The sequence below is a fragment of the Perissodus microlepis genome, chromosome 15 (genome assembly GCF_051167445.1).
Source record: "Perissodus microlepis isolate ML-2025 ecotype Zambia chromosome 15, ASM5116744v1, whole genome shotgun sequence".
NCBI classification, from domain to species: domain Eukaryota; kingdom Metazoa; phylum Chordata; class Actinopteri; order Cichliformes; family Cichlidae; genus Perissodus; species Perissodus microlepis.
The window spans coordinates 25,565,215-25,584,854 of NC_140475.1; the positions used below are offsets into that span (position 1 = coordinate 25,565,215).

Here is a 19,640-nt window from a genome sequence, read left to right on the forward strand (position 1 = left end):
CAAGAGAGCCGGAGCTGCAGACACATCTGATTAAAATGACACAAAACCAAAATGGCGTCTTTGCCACAAAGTAAAGTTTTAATGTGCCTGTCTTCTTACAGTAACGTGTTCGTGTTACCTGTGCAAACCTGTGAATATTCAGTCATTAGCTCCTCCCACATTTCTGACCGACAGGTGTCAGACTAACTGACTAACTCCTGAGATTTGCCTGTTTGTCTGTAACTGCACCACCCGAAGTGTGAACGCACCATCACTAGTGATGTGTTGATCGATCCTGAAATATCGATTCCTCCGATACCAATCATTTATGTTCTAGAATCGATTCTCACATTAAAATATCGATATTTTAGTAATTTAGGGTAAATTTGTAGTTTATCATTAACAGGAACACAGTGGAAAGAAACTATAACATTCGGATTGTCTACATTCAAAGGAACTACTTCCTCTTCCGCCTTTCATAGTCATGTGCGAAATACGCTGTATAATAACTCGCAGCCCCTTGGCGTGCGCACTCACAACAATGGCTGAGCGTAATTGGAGTCATGTGCAGACTTATTTTACCTCCACAAACAGCTGAGACGTGGTTTGCGATACATGTGGCAAAAAAGTGCTCCAAGAGTGAGGTGTGGCCATACTTGCCAACCTTGACACCTCAGAATTAGGGAGACATTCAAAAGGGCTGTTGGGGGGGGGGGGGGGGGGGGGGGGGGGGGTGATAAATACATTTTACAGTGTTTATTTATCGGTTAAAATGCGTTAAATGTCACCGTTATTATTGGCCGGCCCGGAAACAGCGGGGGTGTCCAAATTCAGAGGCTGCTTCCACCTGAGGACCCGGCCTTCGCGGTCTAAAGAAAGCCGGGTAGTACGTCATGAGCTCCCTCGGTGGAGTGAAACTCGGCCGTCTGCTCTTTGCTATCTAAAATATAACCGGGCACTGGCATAAACTCTTGACCGTCTCACACTTTGTTTAATTAGTTTTCTGTTTGACGTTTATTCAGCTGTGTGAAAACCCCGGAGGAACCCACCCAAGGGATTAATAAAGTTAATAAAGTTAATAGTTAAAGTTAATTAATAAATTTAATCTAATCTAATAACTTTAATCTCAGCCAAACCGATTTACTCACGAACAAATAAAACACTGAAAAAGCCAAACAATAACATTTTTAAGTTATCAAAGTGACTTATATATCATGTTTAACCCGAGTAGCGAAAGACTGCAGGGGTTTGAAGACGATGTGTCGGTCGGCTCAGATATTTGAAGTTTACACAGCTGCATTCTCACCTGAAAATATGTTAAAAGTTTTGTTGCGACCCAGAAAGAGAAATAAGAGTAATATTGAAACTAAGCAGCTGCCGTCATTGTTGGAAACTGGAATTGGCTGGGCCGCGCTATGAATTCTGCGATATGGTTTTTCAATTTTGTTGCCCGGGTGGAAAATCGGGAGAAATTCGGGAGAATGGTGGCTCCGGGAGATTTTCGGGAGGGGCACTGAAATTCGGTATTCTCCCGGAAAAATCGGGAGGGTTGGCATGTATGGTTGTGGCAACATCACTAACCTTGTCAAACACCTCAGAGTAAATCATATCACAGAATATGACGAGCGTATGTTGAGGTGAACTGAAGAGGAGGACAGGGACAGGTGCTGCTAGGGCGAGACAGACGTCTCTCACAGAGTCCTTTAGTGCTGCTGGCAGGCAAGGTGTTCAAATAACGCACAACTTCAGTTTTTTTTTTATTTCTACATGATAATTCTGCATTATTAAGTAATAAGAACAAGTAATCTGATATCCTGTAATCATTATGATGCTTTAATTTGAGATACAATAAATAAAATAAGTTTTTGTACAAAGTATCGGTATCGGATCAGTATTGTCGATACCACCCTGAATATTACTTGGTATCGGATCGGAAAGGAAATCAGTGGTATGGCACATCACTAACCATCACTCCACCCACCTGTGCTGGACCTTCACCCTGCAGCAGCATCACTGGCTCGTACACTTCCTGGTTCAGATCTGGTTGGCTGTTTGAGGTCAGGGCTGACCTTGGTAACCACTGGTTGCCAAGGCAACATGTAACGACTTGTCAGCGAGACTTTAAAAGTGTGACACAGACCGGAAACAGAGGATGTTCCCCTTCAACGTAAAAGCATCAGGATGAGCGATTTCGGAGTGTTCGCTCCCGACTGCCTGTGAAGTTCCACTGTGTGAACATTCGGGGTGAGCTAACCAATGTAACCTGCAACCGCCACACACAATCGGACTGACGGTTCAGCAGTAGCACCGAGACCATGGCGTGCTTTTACAGCGACTGTAAGTTACTGAAACATCATGTGGTTGTCATCTGTGACACTTCACAGATCTGGATCCCTTTGACATCAGAATCAGAATCTTTTATTAATACCTAATTTATGAAACAAATGAAAACTTTCACTGATCTTAAATGCAAAGACAAAATGTTACATAATCAAATCTGTAATCTCTGAAGCGGCTCTGCTTATATTAATGATTATTGTGAAATGTTTCCATGTATTTGTACTATTAATTATTAATAATGCTGTTTCCTTGTGTCTTTAAAGCCTAACCAGGGTCCAGGTCTCATATACATATGCACTGATTAAAGCAACGTTAACATATCGCTCCTGTTGTATAAATCAATACAAAAAGGCATCCACCATTTCAGGGCTCTAGAGTGCGACCAATTTGGTCGCAAATGCGACCAAATTTTTCAGTGGTGCAACTAAAAAAAAATATTTGGTCGCACCTGTGCGACCAACTGTTCAGGTAACAAAAAAAACCCAAAAAACTGGTCAACAACAGACACACATTATGCCCCTATCGTGGACTAAACCAATCAGAGATAGTCAGGGGCGGGACCTCTCTGATTGGCCGTGGTCCAGTTGAAAGTGCAGGTGGAAGAGAGAGGTGAGTAGCTTGAATAAAGCGATATCAATTCATTAACGGATTCCACACAAAGACGTAAACACAGAGCGGACCCAACGCATCAGAATCAGCTTTGTCTTTCTCGGCTTTCTCACCCGACGGCCTGTACACGGACACACTGTCGGAGCTTAGCGATTCTGATGCGTCGGGTCCGCTCTGTGTTTACGTCTTTTTTGCGCTAGATTCTGAGCTGCAGGTTATGTCTCTCTCCAACCAAAATTCGCCGAGCCAGCAGCAAAAGAAGCAGCAAACTACGCTTCACATTTGATCAATGTCGTCATGAATTCCCTCTGACTTTTGCTGTTTTGCTTCATGCACAGCTCTCTCTCTCTCTCCCTCCCTCCCTCTCTGTCTGTACTTCAGGAACAGTTTCCTGTTTTCTGCATTATCCATTTGCTTATTACCCACCAGTTTACCGTTGTTTACAGCGCTGTCTTTTTCTTTTTTCACTTAAATGACCTCGGACAAGAAAGCCTAATTTCTGCTGTTCAATACTGAAGAAATTTAAACTTCTTAAAATTATGCAAAATTGCAGAACATTGTAGAATATTTTTAAGGTTATCTGCTATAAAAAGCCAGACCAGGAAAATCTCCTTCATGTTTTTCTGTGTTTTATTCTCAGTTACTTTCACACAAAGGCATCTGCTGTGATGTTCACAATTCTGATGAAGTGTCATGTGTATCACTACTGATAAATGATCAGAATTATAATATTTCTGACTGTCTGAGGCTAAATTGAATCAAATCAGGACTTTGAGAACCGGAATCGAATGGATTATAGAAATCAGTGATGATACCCAGCCCTAGTGAGCAGCCTAGGCCTGAGAGAAGTGGATGTAGCTGTGGGTAATAAGAAAAGATGAAAACTATTGATAACCTTTTTGTTAAGTTAAGGCCTGATCTGTCTGAAATTCATAGCCAGTGCTCTGACATGGTGCCATCAATCTTTGAATGCTGATAAAGCACAGTGTATCCAGGAAACACATTATATGCTGCAATAAATGCACTGCCCAAGTGTCCCCTCTCCCCACTGCCTTTCAGCAGCAGACAGCAGCAAACAGGTCGTCAGAGGAGGCCAAGATAATGGTTTAACATTTTCTACAATATTGACAAAGCACTTTAAGCACAAGTTTGTTAGTTAATAATTTAGAAATGAATATTGTCTGTATGGACTTCCCCCCCAAAGAAAGTGCACATGTAAAACTGCAGTGATAAGCGATGCGGTTGAAAAATTTGAGTGCGCCTAACTTTTGTGCCGGTATGCCTAAATTTTTAAAGTTAGGCGTACAGGTGCGCCCATGTCAAAAAGTTAGTCTAGAGCCCTGCATTTCCAGTTCTTCTTTGTGTAGTGTTAGCAGCTTGTTCCTGCAGATCATGGCAGCAGTCAATGGGTGACCATGGGCTTCGTCTAGCAACCACTCGCCAAACGGTCGGGGTCTGTGTGACTGAGACGTGGACACAGCATGTCTGTCCTCACATGTCCATCTTTAAACCCAGGCCGTGCTCACATCACGGGTCAGCTGTGTTCACAAATATTCATCTCTATGATGGCGGTGTCAGACATGCCACACAAATCTCTGCAGTGACACAAAAACCATCAGTGATGCTGAGTGAAATCGTCTCTTTAAACCCAGGTCACAGTTTATAATCAACTGACAGCGAGCGTTTCCACAGCAATCAGGTCAGGTGACAAATGCTAATTAAGAGCCATCAGTGAGGGAGAGTGGAGGAGGTGAGGTTGTTTCCACCTCCTGAACGACGGCTAATTTAGCAGAAACGAACTGATGAAAAGCTTTTTCATCTGTGTTGCCATGGCTGCGTGAAGCCTGGTCAAATGAATTAACAGGAGCCTTTGATTTAGAGCAGGAAGATTATTACTGAAAGGTAAAGAGAAAAAGTCATGGAAACAGGGAAACTCCACTGAGCAGGAGACAAACGGACGCTCGGCCTCCGAGATGTGATTGGACAGAGGCCAATGGCTCACATGCCTTCAGAGGGAGCTGTGATCTAATCCTTTCAGGCCCTGCCCACAAACACTGAGCTGAGGCGGAGACTGAAGGTCAGTCTGGTGCAGATCTGTGGCGGTGCAGGTGGAACTGGTTGGATGTGAACTTCACATAAACAAACACGTTTGAGGCAGAGCCGATGACACCTGTCTGCACACCTGTGGGCATGCTCAGTCCGGCCTCACGTCCTCTAGTCTGACATTTGTAGACGTTTTACCTCCTCATACTTGACCACTGCCACCGAGGTGTGAAGTCACATGACAGAAAGTGAAATGTCAGGTGTGTGAGAGACCTGGAGATGAGAGGAGCAGAAACTGTCGAGGAGTAGGAGGGGAGGAGGAGGAGGGGAGGAGGGCGAGAGGAGGAGGAGGGGAGGACAAGAGGAGGATGGGAAGGATAGGAGGAGGAGAAGGGGTGGAGTAGGAGGAGGCAGGCAGGAGGAGGAGGAGGAGTGTTTCCTGAATGATGATGTCTCTTGTATGGAGGACTTTAAACAGGCGACCTGATGAAGCTGAGCTCTGTTGGGTCAGGTTTGATTTACAGACTGGCCGTATGCTGACGTGTGATTGGTAAGTGCTGCAGTGTAACGAGTCCACCAGCTCAGCCTGGAGCACAAAAAGAGTTCACCAAATAACAAAAACATGAGATGAAATCTTTGAATCTTTATTCATGTTCCTGATGCTGCCTCTGCGCCGACCCACGTACTCCTCTTTTTTTTTTTTTTTTTTTTTACAAATAGTTAGAAAACTGTACAATACAAAAACAAAGAAAAGGAAACAGACGGTTAACACGCCACATCAGCAGAGCGATTTCATCAATTTAAAGAAAAACACGAAACCCGACGAACAAAAACAAGAACACAATGCAGAACGATGCTTCATGCAGCCACTTCAGAAAGAGCCTGAGACGGGAAACGTCGTCCACTCTCTTCGGACTGAGTCTGAATCTGAGTGTGTCAGTTCCTGCTGCACATCACACGTGTGATGGAAATCTGCAATGTGAAATTTTACATCCTCACAGCTGACTCTGAACTTTTATTTTGTATTCTTCAGAGAGTATACTGTGTTTGGAGGTGGGGTCATGTGTGGAGCTCAGAGTTTGATGTTCTTCGCTATGTCTGAGAAAGCATCTGGGGACAGTTTGGAGTTTCGGAGACATCCTCATGTGGCTGTAGAACTCGTGGACGAGAAAAGATTCCGATGCGTCATGACAAGCTAACGTTTCAGGGTCCAACAGGAAGTGAGTGTGCATAAACGTGGCCGCAGACCATCGATCAGGCAACCACAAGTGACTGACAGTTTATAAGTGGGTGGGGCTTTCAGTCAGAGATCTGCAGGTTTTACACATCAGTGCTCTTCTGGACCAGGGGTCTCAAACTTAAATGAGCTGTGGGCCACTCCTGGCACCGTCATCTCATTGGAGGGCCACTTTAGCGTTCAGGTAGTAAAAAAGAAACAAAGAAACAAACAAGAAAACACCCACAAATATTTCTGAAAATGTAATATTTTGTTTGTTTGTTTTTTTAAATTTCAGATAGTGTATAACAAGACAAAACTGCAAACGTGAACACAGATTCTTTTCCTCACTCTTAACTAACTAAAGCCTTTCATTGAACTACCAAATAAACACATTGGTCCTCTCTTTCTGGCCAGACACGTGGCAGCACTTCTATCATTTTGTTCGTATTTAACAAAATAAAAATGCAGACATAAGTGTACACATTAGTTTTTGACTGTCTCACTGAACTAACATAGTCAATCTCTTAGTACGTTTGCACTCTCTGCTCATATTGCCTTCATATTAAATCATTTTGGCTTTTTAAAGAACTTATTTTAACATTACACTTAACGACAAACAAATCCTCCCTAACAGAAAAAAACTGCATTATATTTCTTCACGTCAATATACGGACACCCCTGTTCTGGACGCTTCGACTTAAAATGGGCAACTTGCGATCGTCGGTCACGTGATTCGTGATGTCACCTGACCGAGATTCTAGCTTTTATTCAGTGATTTTAAAATTGGATACTGTCAGAACATTGTTCTCTTTCAGAAACACATCCGAGTTGTTATTTACTGAGAGGAGACCATAGTGTTTCAGTGTTTCACGTCCCCTTTAATGTGTGTTTGTATGTCTGTACATCTGTCATTTAGATACCATTCCTGCTCTGTGGTTCTGGCTGCAGTGCAGATGATGTCATCATGTATGTTGCCACAGATGTTTTACCTGCTGAAACATCTGTTTGAGTCACTGAGAACGTGAGCAGGCTGAACTCAGGGTGGACGAGGCGGTTTCCTAAAACCAACTTCAGAGTTCGTTCACTTCAACTCGAGTGCTTAAGTCGTTGAGCGGGATCAAACCCATGGTCCTGCTCTGGGTTCTTCAGGTTTGAGGCTCGGGGGTGGAGCTTACAGGTGAAAAGAGTCCATGCTGGAGCTGAATCATTTTTCCTAAACTCTGCTGCACAACGGATGAATTCAGCACCATAAAAAACACCACGACAAACAAGCTCACAGAGTCGTTGAGCTTGTGAATAGAAGGCACTTGCAAAGCTGCGTCCTCTGAGGTCTGATCTCCGATCAGCCATTTGCTGCTCTGCTCTGACAGGACGTCTGCTTCAATCTTCCGTCGGTGAGTCAGCGAACCTTTCACACCTCCACCTCCTGACGGCCCCCTTGCGCAGCGTCACCTGCCGTCATCACGGTGATGTCGAAGCAGGTCTCCATCATGAGACGGGACTTGCACAGGTTGACGCAGTACTCCAGCTCCCCCGTGGCCTGAGCCAGAGCCTCTAGGTACTCCTGGGACTCGCAGTCCAGGTCCTGGTCCACGTCAACTGCAAACATGGAGAGAGCGGTTAGCTATTTAGATGCATGCGGGCCGACGTTTGTACCATGACATCACCACTCTGCCTCAGCTGCTCGTGCACAGCATCTCTGAACGCTTGGCCCGGTCAGTTAAGTTCAGTTAATGACAAACACATGAAGCTGAACTCTGAGGTTTCTGTGGTTCATCATCACAGAAATATCGCAGCCGGTCACTGACGGCTTTCTAAACGCTGAGTAATCTATTATATGAGTACCAGCTCCCTCCCGCTGCGGCTCATACTCACACTCTCCACTCCACCTGCTCGGGTGGAGCATCAGCCAGCTCTTGGCCTCCTCCAGCTCCGCCTTCAGCCTGTCGTGTTTGCTCTTCAGCTCTTGGATCTGCTGCTGCCGCTTCTCCAGCATCCTCAACCGGGCATTGAAGTAGAGCAGACCCTGAGGAGCGAGCACACAGTCAGAGCCTCGAACTGCACACACCGGCTGGTAGGGGTGTGGACGATGACGAGGAAGACGAGGGGGGATTAGCACGAGGCTTCGAGACTCCAGCCTGTGTCTGGCTTTAATTAGGAGTCAGTGCAGTGCTAATCTGTGATCAGAGGAGGATTAAGGACAACTGAGGACAAGCAGGTGACAGAGAGGTGGTTCAGACCTGCGCTTCATTACAGCTGCCCCTCAGAGAGCTTTATTCTGAAAATCCTGGGATGTTTCTATTGTGAAAGTCTGTAAATGTGGGCAGCTGAGCAGTAATAAAAGAGTTGATCATCCAGATGATAAGTGACCTGAACATTAACTGTGTGTTTATGTTTCATTTGCAGCAGCTTCTCTGTGACACGCAGCCAAAAAGGCCAGATTCTCAGGTGAAGTCAGACTGACTGACTCCAGTTAGACCATCACAAATTGTTCATGTGGGGCCATGACACAGGCGTGACCAACCTCAGCGAGGCCCATGGGAGGGGAAACCAGTGAAACCAGCGAGTTGCTGATGTAAAGCCAACTCAGGTCTCCGTGTCAGCAGCAAGAAAGCCTTGTTTCATTTGGAGCTACAGGACAAGTTGGGATTTGGGGAAAGCATGCAGGTGTAAAATACACATGAACAGATGCAGCAGGACAGGAAGCACCTCCGACGGGTGAAGCGAGCAGAATGAATCCAGTGTGAACAGGTAAACACACAAAGCATGACAGGCAGACAGTGTGTGAGACAAAAGTTTGAGCACAGACAAGCGACACCACACGGCCTCCATGTTGGCGTCTCTACACCGGCCGCCAGTCAGACCGGCACCCTCTCTGACCTTTAACCCTGCACTCTCCGGTGGGATCACAGAGGTCCTCCACACCAGGGCCGGTTCGAGTTTCATGTCATGGATGGTTTGTTTGGAGGAATGTAGGAATGAACGTGTAAAGGACAACTCACCTTCTCAACATCGTGGAACGTCTGCTGGGACACAAATAGAATAGAATAGAATAGAATAAACCTTTATTATCCCACGGATGAGAAATTTTGGTGTTACACAGCTCTTACAGCAAGGAAAAATAAAATATAAAAGGAAGACACAAGGTGGTCCTATAAACATAAGCAACCGAAGTCCATATATACAGGTAACAATGTACAGAATATGTATAGAAAAATTGAAAAATTGTACAGTGATATGTATTAAAAAACCCCAGAGAGCAGCCGATTATTCACCGAGCAGTGCTCCGGATATGAAGAGCACGTCACCTTCCTCTAATTGAAAATAAATCAGAGCCCGACAGGCCGCTCTGCCGAGGGTTAATGACCCGTTAACACTGAGAGAGGTGGCTGTCACAGAGACCAGACAAGCATCCCCCCCACGGTCTGCTTTATATATGTGATTTGGATAAAAATATAAAAAGCTCCTCTGAGTGCGCTCAGACTGAGGCTGAGGGTCCAGATGAAACTCCACCTGCTTCAGGAGGCTGTGTTTGAGTCATTCTTGTCAGTGCATCGCAGAGAAGCGGAGGGTTTTAACACGACCTCCACGTGAGGGGACTAAACCGGCACGCTGTGATGCTGAATGGCATGTGAGCAGCATGTCATTATTTAACCACCACCTACTGGTCAGGTGGAGGACTCACCTCAGATCCCATCAGCGCCTCCTTCCTCTTCTGCACACACTCAACGTTGTCGATCTCATACACCTTTATCTCAAACTGCTCCTTCAGGGTGCCGCCCAGCGGCGGCAGGTCCACCCACTGACCACCCAGCTTCCTGCCCAGGGAGGAGGTGTCCGGCAGGGGGGCAGGGATTAGCCGCCGCCGCAGGAACCCTGCAGGTGGAAAAGGAAAGAGATGAAATAACCCATGATCAGTAAATGCAGCAGACTGTGTGTCAGGTAAAGTTCACAGGGCTAGGGGTGCAGGTGTTTCCAGCTGTGGAAGCTAACATCAGGGCCCTGCATTCGGAGACTGGTGTTTGAATGCTCACTGAACAGCTTCAACACAGCCAGCTGACTCACTCAGTTAAAGCTGCAGTCAGCGAGGAAGTTAGTCACACCTGTGCTCTGAGCAGGTACCTGAGTCAGTGTCAAGGAGCCAGTGATGTCATTAAAAAGACAGCCAATAGCACTCAATAACAGGCAGGACTATCAAGGCTGTAACGCAGCTGCACCACATGGCCTTAAACCAGACCTGGGCATTTCACGGGCCGTGGCCCATGTCAGCCCAGGTTGGCCCACATCAGCCCATGTGAACCTTCCTGTCCAGCCCGCGTGACTTTCACTGATGTACAGATGCATGTGCAGGTAAATGTTTACTGACCAATCTGCGTTTTTAACAAGGCCCGGACTAAAAACTCTTTATTCACTGAAGTCAAAGGAAAAGCTGTAAGCTCAGTCTGGTGGTGTCGTGTTCAAGAACCATATTTTAAATCAGCACTGTAGCTGGGCATGCACAAACTACAAGAACGTGTGTAATGAAGGGCGGGTGAAGGAGTCGCACACTTTAGCACAGACTGGTGACTGTAGTTATGAACTGGTACCAAAGGTAGCAGCTAGCATGCTAATGTAGTAAAACCCTGTGTTTTTGTGTGTGTGGAGTTTGTGTTGGAGTGTGTCAGGCGGTTGTGAGGACTCGGGGCTGCTTGGCAAGGATAAATGTCACATCCTGTGGATGTTTCTCCTTTACACAATTCAAGATTCTTTATTTGTCACATGCACCAACACAACAACACACAGTGAAATGTGTCTTAAACTGCTCCTTTGACTGTGCAAGACATTATTAAACAATAAGTAAAGAGTCAAATATCAGCCAGCTGTCGAGTCTTATCCTTTATTTACTTTGAATCTGTCCACATTGGCCATAAAAACATTTTTATGTGTAATATGTGACGGTGCCTTTAAATGCCAGCAGCAGGTGGTGATGGACCTGAAGTCACAGCTGGAACGTAAACGCTCGCCAAACGCTAACAGAAAGCTGTTTGTCTGTTGTGAGGCGAGCCAGTGAAATATCACAATAAGTTCAATAAAAGGTTGCTGATTTCAGCAGACAGCCCACGCAGCTCATTAGTTTTAATTAGCCTTGTCTTCTTCTGTGGTGCTTCCTCCTCTGTCAACATCCATTAGAGCTGCTGATCAGGTTTTAAGGCCGCTGCTGTCCACCTGAAGACCTCACTCGTATTTTTAACGACTTTGTACACACGGCTGTCAAATTAGGTTCCCAAGTAAAAGCAGAAGCAGGCATGTGCTCCACAAACAAAAAAACGTTATGGCTTATTAAAAACATCCGGGCTCACTGATGAGGATTCAGACATGATGACAGATCGAAGAGGAGTGGGTGTGAAGGCTGTGGAGTGCTGTGGAGTGGATGGGAGGATGTGTGGGTGATAATTGGAGTTGGATATGTACACTGGGAATTGTCCTCATGAAACATTAATGAGGCAGAAATGAGGCGAGATCCACAGGCCAATGGCAGACAGATCACAAGAGTGCCGATTCCGTATGCATCAGGCCGCCGGCTCGCCTGCCGCACGAATTGCAATCGGCTGCTGGGAACTGGGACGTGGCAGCGGCGTGCCACATGATGTGCGCCCATGTCAAGTTTTTGTACAAAGACACCGGCTGAGAGATAATTTCACACGATATCAAGGAGGAGAGCTGCCTTTGATAGATGCTCCCACAGCAGTAGCACCTGTACTCTCGGTGTGCTCAGCATTCATAGGAATATTGTAGCGAGCAGCCATCATCACACACTGATGGATGCTGGAAAAAGCCATAAATATGTTAATTCTTCAGCAGAGATGAGTTTTATTGCTCTTTCACTTTCTGAGTCGATGCACGGAGAAATAGTTGCTGAATATCAAATCTGAGATTTAAATTTTGGCCATCAGCTGTAATGATTTCACAGGTTATTTAAATAATATCTCATTGTGATAGAAAAGCTTCCAAGTTCCTCTGCACGAGCCGCTGTTTCATAAAACCCATAAACCTTGCGTTTTGTGTTTCCATAACTGCTTAGATATACCGTCCCTCGGAGAGGAAGGGCTCGTTTAAGTCTATGTGAGCTGCCGTGAGGTTAACATGGGAGCGACCGGGACGGATCTGCTGACAGACACAAAGGGGGGAGGAGTGGCCAGACATCGGTGTTTATGTGGCCCTTGATGGAACAGCAGCTGACATACCACATAATGTTTACAGTAATAATGTTGGGCCAAAAAAAGGAAAAGCACTTATCTGCACTTATCTCACATACACACACACACACATACACACACACACACACACTCATACATCAAGCTACTTTTTGCACAATCCACTGTCATTGCTGCACTTTTCTATTGCACTGTTGTGTCGGCACTGTTGTCTCTGTATCGTTCTCTTCTGTCTTTGTTTTGTTTTTTTGCACACTTGCACTTTATGTAGTCCTGTGTTGATTGTCTGTTTTATGTAGCACCATGGTCTTGGAGGAACGCTGTCTTGCTTCACTATGTACTGGCAATTGTCTTTATGGTTGGAATAACAATAAAGACAGTTGACTTGACTTGAAAAGACAATTTTAAAAAGACTTTAAAAAATCTTCAGCTTTCACTGAGCCTTAGAACTGAATTCATGTCATATTTAGGTGATGAGCTCATTATATGCGCTCTACATAGAATTCTATGATGAGTACAGAGAAGTCAACGAGTTAAAGATTTTTGTTCTTCAGATCTGATCACTGTAAAAAAAGGGGCAGTGCTGCATGGAGCAGAACCTAAAGTGTTACCTGTGTTACGTTACCCCATCTCATGCACTCACCGTTTCCTCTCTTCTTGGGCGATTTAGAAACTCGGCTCCTATTTGATGAGGATGCTCTGCTCTCGCTCATAGAGTCGTGTGCCGAGGAGGTGCTGCCGGTTGTCTCGCTGTCTCGGATCATGCTCTCGTAGCCGCTGCTGCCCCCGCTGTGGTAAAACAGGGCGGTGCGTCCCATGGCGGGGGGCAGCTCCCCACTCAGGATGCTGCTGTTGTCACTGCCGTGCCCGCTGCTGTAGCGCTGTGGTCTCCGAGGCGCTGTGATCTTGCTGTAAGGTGATGGCAACGGTGCGTTGAGGGGTGATCCAGTGATGCTATCAGTCCTGCTGCCAGGGATGTCGCTTCCAGCTCCACCACCAAACATCTTCCTTTGGCTACCTGAAACCAACTCGCTAATCCGGCTGTTGGCTGCCCTGCCGATGGCCTGCTTGGTGCCCATAATGGTGCCTTTTACTGTCTTGCCTCCGGTTCCAGAGCGAGATGGGGACTTGCCATTGGAAGGTAGGTTGGTGTTGCACCCAGCTACGTTCTCTGGCAGTTTGGGGGAGGAGCTTGGGCTCTTCGAACTGCTGGCAGACAGCGTTCGAAGTTTCAGTCCACCAGAAGCTGCTGCTCTTGATCCGCTGCCACTGCGGACCTGCCACAGTTTGCTGGTTGCTGCAAAAACACCAGCTGGAACTTGGGACGGAAAGGCCAATGTGGAGGTGGATGCCGGATCACTGAGTCTTGGCACTGATCTGTTGGATCTGCCATTTCCTCCAGATGTAGCACCACTGTTCTCTCTGAACAGCTCAGGTTTGGACCCAGCTAAGGTTGGGCTGTCGCACCTTTCCAAAGACATTAGACTCCCAAAGTACCTGGAAGAATCTTTGGCTCCTTGCGTCTTCAGGCTTGAGGATGTCCTTGCAAAACTGTGTTCAGTTTTTAAGCTGGATGTCCTGTGGCTGAATGAACCAGCTCTGAGCCTGACATGCACTTCATCCTCTGAGGACTTTCCAGTGTTGCTGCTTGTTTTTAAGGCACTTGGAGACAGCACAATTCTTAATTTTTGTTCTTGACTCGACTGTCCAGACTTTGTGCTGCTTTTTTGTCCATTTGCCTTTTTTCCCAGGGATGAAAACCTCAGTGTACTGATCACTGAAGCAGCTTCTTGGGGGGTGGAAACGGTTCCTAGAGTTGTTGCGCCCCGAGTGAGTCGTGGCAATTTGATGAGAGTGTCTCCTCTCCTGCTGCTGGACTTCTCACAGCCATCAACAACCCTCTGGGCTGAAGAAGACATCTGTGTCTTTGGTGGGCGAGGTACACTGTTGCTGTTCCCTCCGGACCTCTTGGTGGAAACATTAGTCACGCCACTTCTTGTTGGCTTACTTGCAGAAAGAAACTCCGCCTCTCTGGTATCACAATAACTGCTTCGCTGAAGCAAAACATCATCCTGCCTGCCTTCCTGTCTGCTGCAGCCCACAGCTGCAGATGAGGTAGGCTTGGTTTTCCTGGGAAGACTGGAATGGGTGGCATGGCGGGGAATCTGTGTTGACACTGATGTGTTCAGGGTATTGGCTTTCACCTTCAGAGAGCCTTTTAGAGATGCTTTGGCTGACTCGGGGGAAGGAGGGCACTTAGTAAAAGATGGTTTGTTTGGGGTAGCAGGGTCGCTTTCCAGCTCTGAGAAACAGACACCGCTGTCATTTAAGGAGCTCCTAATGCCATGCTGTAAGAACGGCTGTTTATGGAATATACATGGTGAGCTCAGCAGGGCGGCATTGTCCATTGTTTTATCCCTCAAGTAAAGCCTGCTTTGTGAATGAAGACCATCACCTTCAGCTGATTCACAAAGCCATGAGCCAACAGACGGCTGCTTTTTGTTGTGGGAAAGCAAACCTTGTTGGTGTTCGGTGCCAACATCAGTGCCTGGTCCCACAGCTCCTTGTAGAGAGGTGTAAGCATCATATTCATCATTAATACTACTGATGATGCTGACCGGGCGAGAGCCAGCAGCTAAAGCCTGTGGAAAGCAGTCAGTGTTAAAGCTGAGGAGGTTGGAGGGACGGCCATTATCTGGGACAAGGCTGTGCGGGAGCTCCTCTATAACTGTGAACACGAGCTCGTCCTCTCCATTCAACTCCACGGGCTGCTGCAGAGTGATTGTGGTCCTCAGAAAGTCTCCGTCCAGGCATCGTCCTAACAGAGAGGCCCGGAGGTTGTTCACCTCCGTGGGGTACCTGCTTGTGTGAGCAGCTCCATCTGTGTTTAGGTTAGGGCTTATAGATTTGGGTGGCTGGTCTTGCCTCATTGCTTGTTCACTTATACCGACAGGGGGAGTCCTGCCAAGAGCCTCCTTAGGCCGAGGTGCCATCCTCGTTGTCCTGGGTAAGGACGGTGAGGCCAGTGGCTTGGGTACAGCTCCTCTGAGGTAGACTTTCTCTCGAACTACAGGCTCTGAGTCATGGGTTGGAGCCCCCCCTGACTTTACCACACATGGCTGAACGGGGGTGCCTGAAAGCTTCTCTCCATCTGCACTCGTTCTTTTGGACGTCTCGATGAAGCCACCAGCTGAAGGTAGTTTGGGCTGATCCTGATCTGATTTGTCTATGCATGTTGTCAGTGTGCTTTCTGAGAACATGTGGGACGAGTTCTTCTCAGATTTGGGTGGAGACGTTGCCTCTGTGGGTTTAAGAGGGCCACTCTGAGCCTTCAGTGCTACTGATTTCTTCTCTGTGCCGAACATGGCCGGGCCCTCGCTGCCATCAATGCAGTCGAGTCTCTCCTGTAGTTCTGCAAACGTGTTACACTTAAAGTGGTCACCGTCGGACTTGGGTGCATCTTTGACTCGCTTTTTGTTCAGGGACGGAATAATGGGAACGAAGGAAGGCGGACCCTCGTTGTCGCTCAGCTCTCGGTCTGAGATTGCCTTCCCTCCCGGCCCAACGTAGATGACAGTGTCACAGGAGTGCTCACTGCTGGAGGAATAGTCGGGATCACTCGAGAGTAGCAGCGGAACATCCGGGTCGAGGGCCACGGTCAGAGGGTGGAAGGGTCGAAGACGAGGAGGCCGACAGGATGGGCCTTCCTCACAGGAGCTCTCCCCTCCAGATGAGCTGGAGGCATGCTGCGAATAAAAGAGAAATAATACAGAATTAATCTCCTAAAGAGAGCTGGATCATGCAGCGATTAAACTGAAGGGAAATCATTACATGAGTGCCCATGCACTGTGTTACATTAAAATGAATGTGAGTGAGATGCATATGCTGCTAACTCTGGTTTCCAATCTTCAACATACTGCCTAATGAGGCTCATCTCAGCACACAACCGCCCATCCCTGTAGATACACTGGTATTGATTATCTATAAAACCATGATAGGAAAAGTCTGTGAATTATGACATTCTGAACTCATTAATATAGATGTGAGGAGTTTATTGTTATCAGCCTCAAGAAATTAGTGAAAATTCATTTAGAGGCCAAAATGTTTGGAAATCCCAAAGAATGGTTTGAAGACTTTGATAACTTTTAAACCTCAGTTTGTCCTTTGAATTTGTTTTGCCTTCAGTGTTATAGATGTTTAATGTTCAGAGACAAAGACTTGAGATTTAAGTTTGAGGTGCAGTTTTCTGTGAACTTCAACCTAACAACCATCAGAACCTAATCAATCTCATCCACATGTGAGTAAATGGTTTCTGTATTGGTGATATAACATTTGGTGTTTTGCACACTGTACGAGAGATCCGTGACCTCCGCCACAACGAGCTCCAGAAAGAAAACCTGAATAAAGATGAAGCACCTTCGACTTCTTCTTCCTCATGCGGTGGATGCGGGAGGCCAACTGCACCGTGGTCAACGTCTCCATGTAGCCCGCCGGGGAGTCGGAGATGTGAGCGATCATGGTGGTGCGGCAGTTGATGTTGCCCAAGGATTCGCGGAGCAGCATGGTGAGCTTGCTGTCCCTGAATAATACATTAAAAAATGCTTCGTTAGCTCAAAAAAAGGAAGACGTGCTGCGGGCGTGAGAATCCCCATGGGGCCACAGATACCATTTTTTACACCGCACAACAGTTTGGCACAGATAGGCAAAAAGGAATAGGAACGATCTCTCATTTCACATTAATGAAGTCCGCTTTGAACTACACACCACATGTGATCCAGAGGCAGAGACAGACTGAAATGTTCATGAAACTCTGCCTTTGAAAAGACCTGGACTATCGCTACAGAAGACGGATCAAACACAGAATTTACATACTACAGTCTAAGCTTTTTCTCCTTTTTAACCAAACCCGACTGAACTCCAGCCACCAACTGACCTAAAATATCACAAGTCCTCGTTTGGGGGTTTTCTTTGGTTCAACTTCCACTCACTAACTTCACTCATGTAAATGTGTGAAAAAAAATCTTATTAATGGATTTGACTGAAGCATCAAACAACTCAAGGGATGCTTGTCATTAAAAAACATGAAAACATAAAGATATCAAAGATTCTTCCATCGACAGGCTTGCATGTTAGTCTTTGAAGTCTGTGGATGATAACTGATGAGATTCTTTGGTGCAGATATTCGCTCCATAAATAAAACACGTGTGATGCTGATGGCTTCACAAACGAAAAGAAAAGGGGACGAAGGAGCGAGGTGAAAGTTCACCAATATAATTAAAAAATAGCATCCAGAAATAAGTATTAAACAGAAAAGACCAAATGTGAGGAGCAAAAAAGGACTGAACATCAGTTATCATTACTGTGACTTATTCATCAGCATAAACAACCATTTAACACTGACTGAAAGCTCATTAAAGCTCACAACTTGACCCCCACCCCCCACCCCCCTCACAGGGATCATTGGTCCATCTGTTGTTTGGCTGCTGTGACCTTTGACCCCAATGAGCTCATCAAAATGCCCGTACCTGTAGGGAACGTGCTTGGCTCCATTGGCAAGGGCGAGGATGACATTTCCCAGCGCTGAGAGCGACAGACACTGACCCCCGCCCCCCTCTCGGGTCCTGCTGATGTCCGTCTCGCAGCTGCCCAAATCCAGGAGGTGAAGGCGACTCCGACCAGACACTGCCATGCAGATTGGGAGGGCTTTATAGTGTATGACACTGCCTGCTTAACTGCTCATTAGTTCTGAGACAACAATCTATTCATTAGTCTATAGACAGAAACATAATCAATAGCTTTGGTAATAACTTATTGGCTGCTTTGAATCATTTATCAGGAACCAAGCAGCCGTTAGGGTAAAGACACCTCTTCCTTATCTGTGAATGATAGGAATCATGTAAAATGCCTGTGGGCTGTGTGCAAGCTGAAGTAAAGTCCTGCAGCAAATCTCAAGTCATCAGATCATGGCTCCAATACATTACTAACCAAATGTAGAAACATATATACGCCTGCATGCATGTGCAAATGTTAAAGAAGCTTCATCTGAACACGTCCCAACTGCATCCCGCTAAGCTTCAGTATCAGTCTGATCCGCTCAGTTTAACTGCCTGCTCATTTCATTAATTCAGAGTAATGATGGCGAGAACCATTAACCGGCCACATCAGCAAGATTTAGAAAGTGCTGAGCGCCACTGAGTGGATGCTTTTCCACAGCTCTATAAACACTGCAGGATGCCAAGCCATCAGGGCTCGTTAGCCATGCAGATTTATTCCAGCATAAAAGCCCAATAACGGAGGAAGCGGCTCTGCTGACAGGTAGACGTGGGTGGAGGCAGCGTTAGTGTAGCTGCTCTGCTTGTAAACGCTCCTGTTGAGCATGTTAGCAATTCAACACCAAGCTAATTAGCAGCTACATGTTTGGAGTGTGGAAAAAAAGAGCTAACGGCTAACTGAGCTGCCAAATTTCACAGCTGCATGGTCGCTAATGGGGGCTTTTATTCTTGTCCCGGGGTCAGAGCCTCTAACCTGCTGCTGCTCCAAGTCCTTGCTGATGAGTCTGCAGCTGGAGCGTGTGTGCAGGTCTGTGTACTGCTGGGAGGTTTAAGGATTATCACATCTCGCTTCAGCTGAACCAAATAAGCCTTTCAGACTTCATTTAGGGTTTTCAATGACATGCTGAGTACCAGTTTCTCTTCAAAGCGCCCTGCTTTTTCCCAGATCCACAGTTTGTATGGAATGAATTGCAACCTTGCCTTCACCTTCAGAAACGTCTGTGAACATCTCAACAGGAAGGGAGACCAAGCACAATGCTAATGCTAACCATGGAGGCACAAACTCAGAGAGCTCCACCCAGCCTGAATCTCTCAGCCATTTCATCGGAGCATGTCCAGTTACTTGTCTGACACCGTGTCAGAAGTGAACCATGTAGAGCAGCGGTCCCCAACCTTTTTTGCGCCACGGACCGGTTTATGCCCGACAATATTTTCATGGACTGGCCTTAAATGTGTCGCGGATAAATACAACAAAATAAAACTAGTACCGGTACCAAAAAAAAGAAAATTTATTCATAACACACGTGAAAAGACCCAGGAAAACCGAGTAAACGATAAAAACGATAACAAAATAACGCTGAAAACCAATAAAAACCCTGAAAACTATACATTTCACACCTGAGCCTCAACTCTCGCGGCCCGGTACCAAACGACTCACGGACCGGTACCGGTCCGAGGCCCGGGGGTTGGGGACTGCTGATGTAG

General features: G+C 46.4%; 1 protein-coding gene across 5 annotated transcripts in view; it reads right to left on the minus strand.

Annotated features, from left to right (window-relative positions):
* Window positions 1–5,594: 5,594 nt before the first annotated feature.
* kif26aa (kinesin family member 26Aa) overlaps window positions 5,595–19,640 on the minus strand; it is a 52,882-nt gene continuing 38,836 nt past the window's right edge. For 3 of the 5 annotated variants that reach the window (XM_084952624.1, XM_084952621.1, XM_084952623.1), the window contains 7 exons: window positions 17,910–18,066; window positions 16,801–16,963; window positions 13,028–16,130; window positions 9,876–10,066; window positions 9,193–9,216; window positions 8,066–8,216; window positions 5,595–7,789 (listed from right to left, as the gene is read on the minus strand). In XM_084952624.1, coding sequence (XP_084808750.1) covers window positions 7,602–7,789; window positions 8,066–8,216; window positions 9,193–9,216; window positions 9,876–10,066; window positions 13,028–16,130; window positions 16,801–16,963; window positions 17,910–18,066 — 3,977 coding nt within the window. In that variant the 3' untranslated portion in view covers window positions 5,595–7,601. The remainder of the gene's footprint in view (window positions 7,790–8,065; window positions 8,217–9,192; window positions 9,217–9,875; window positions 10,067–13,027; window positions 16,131–16,800; window positions 16,964–17,909; window positions 18,067–19,640) is intronic. The other 2 variants (XM_084952625.1, XM_084952622.1) reach the window with 1 other exon arrangement.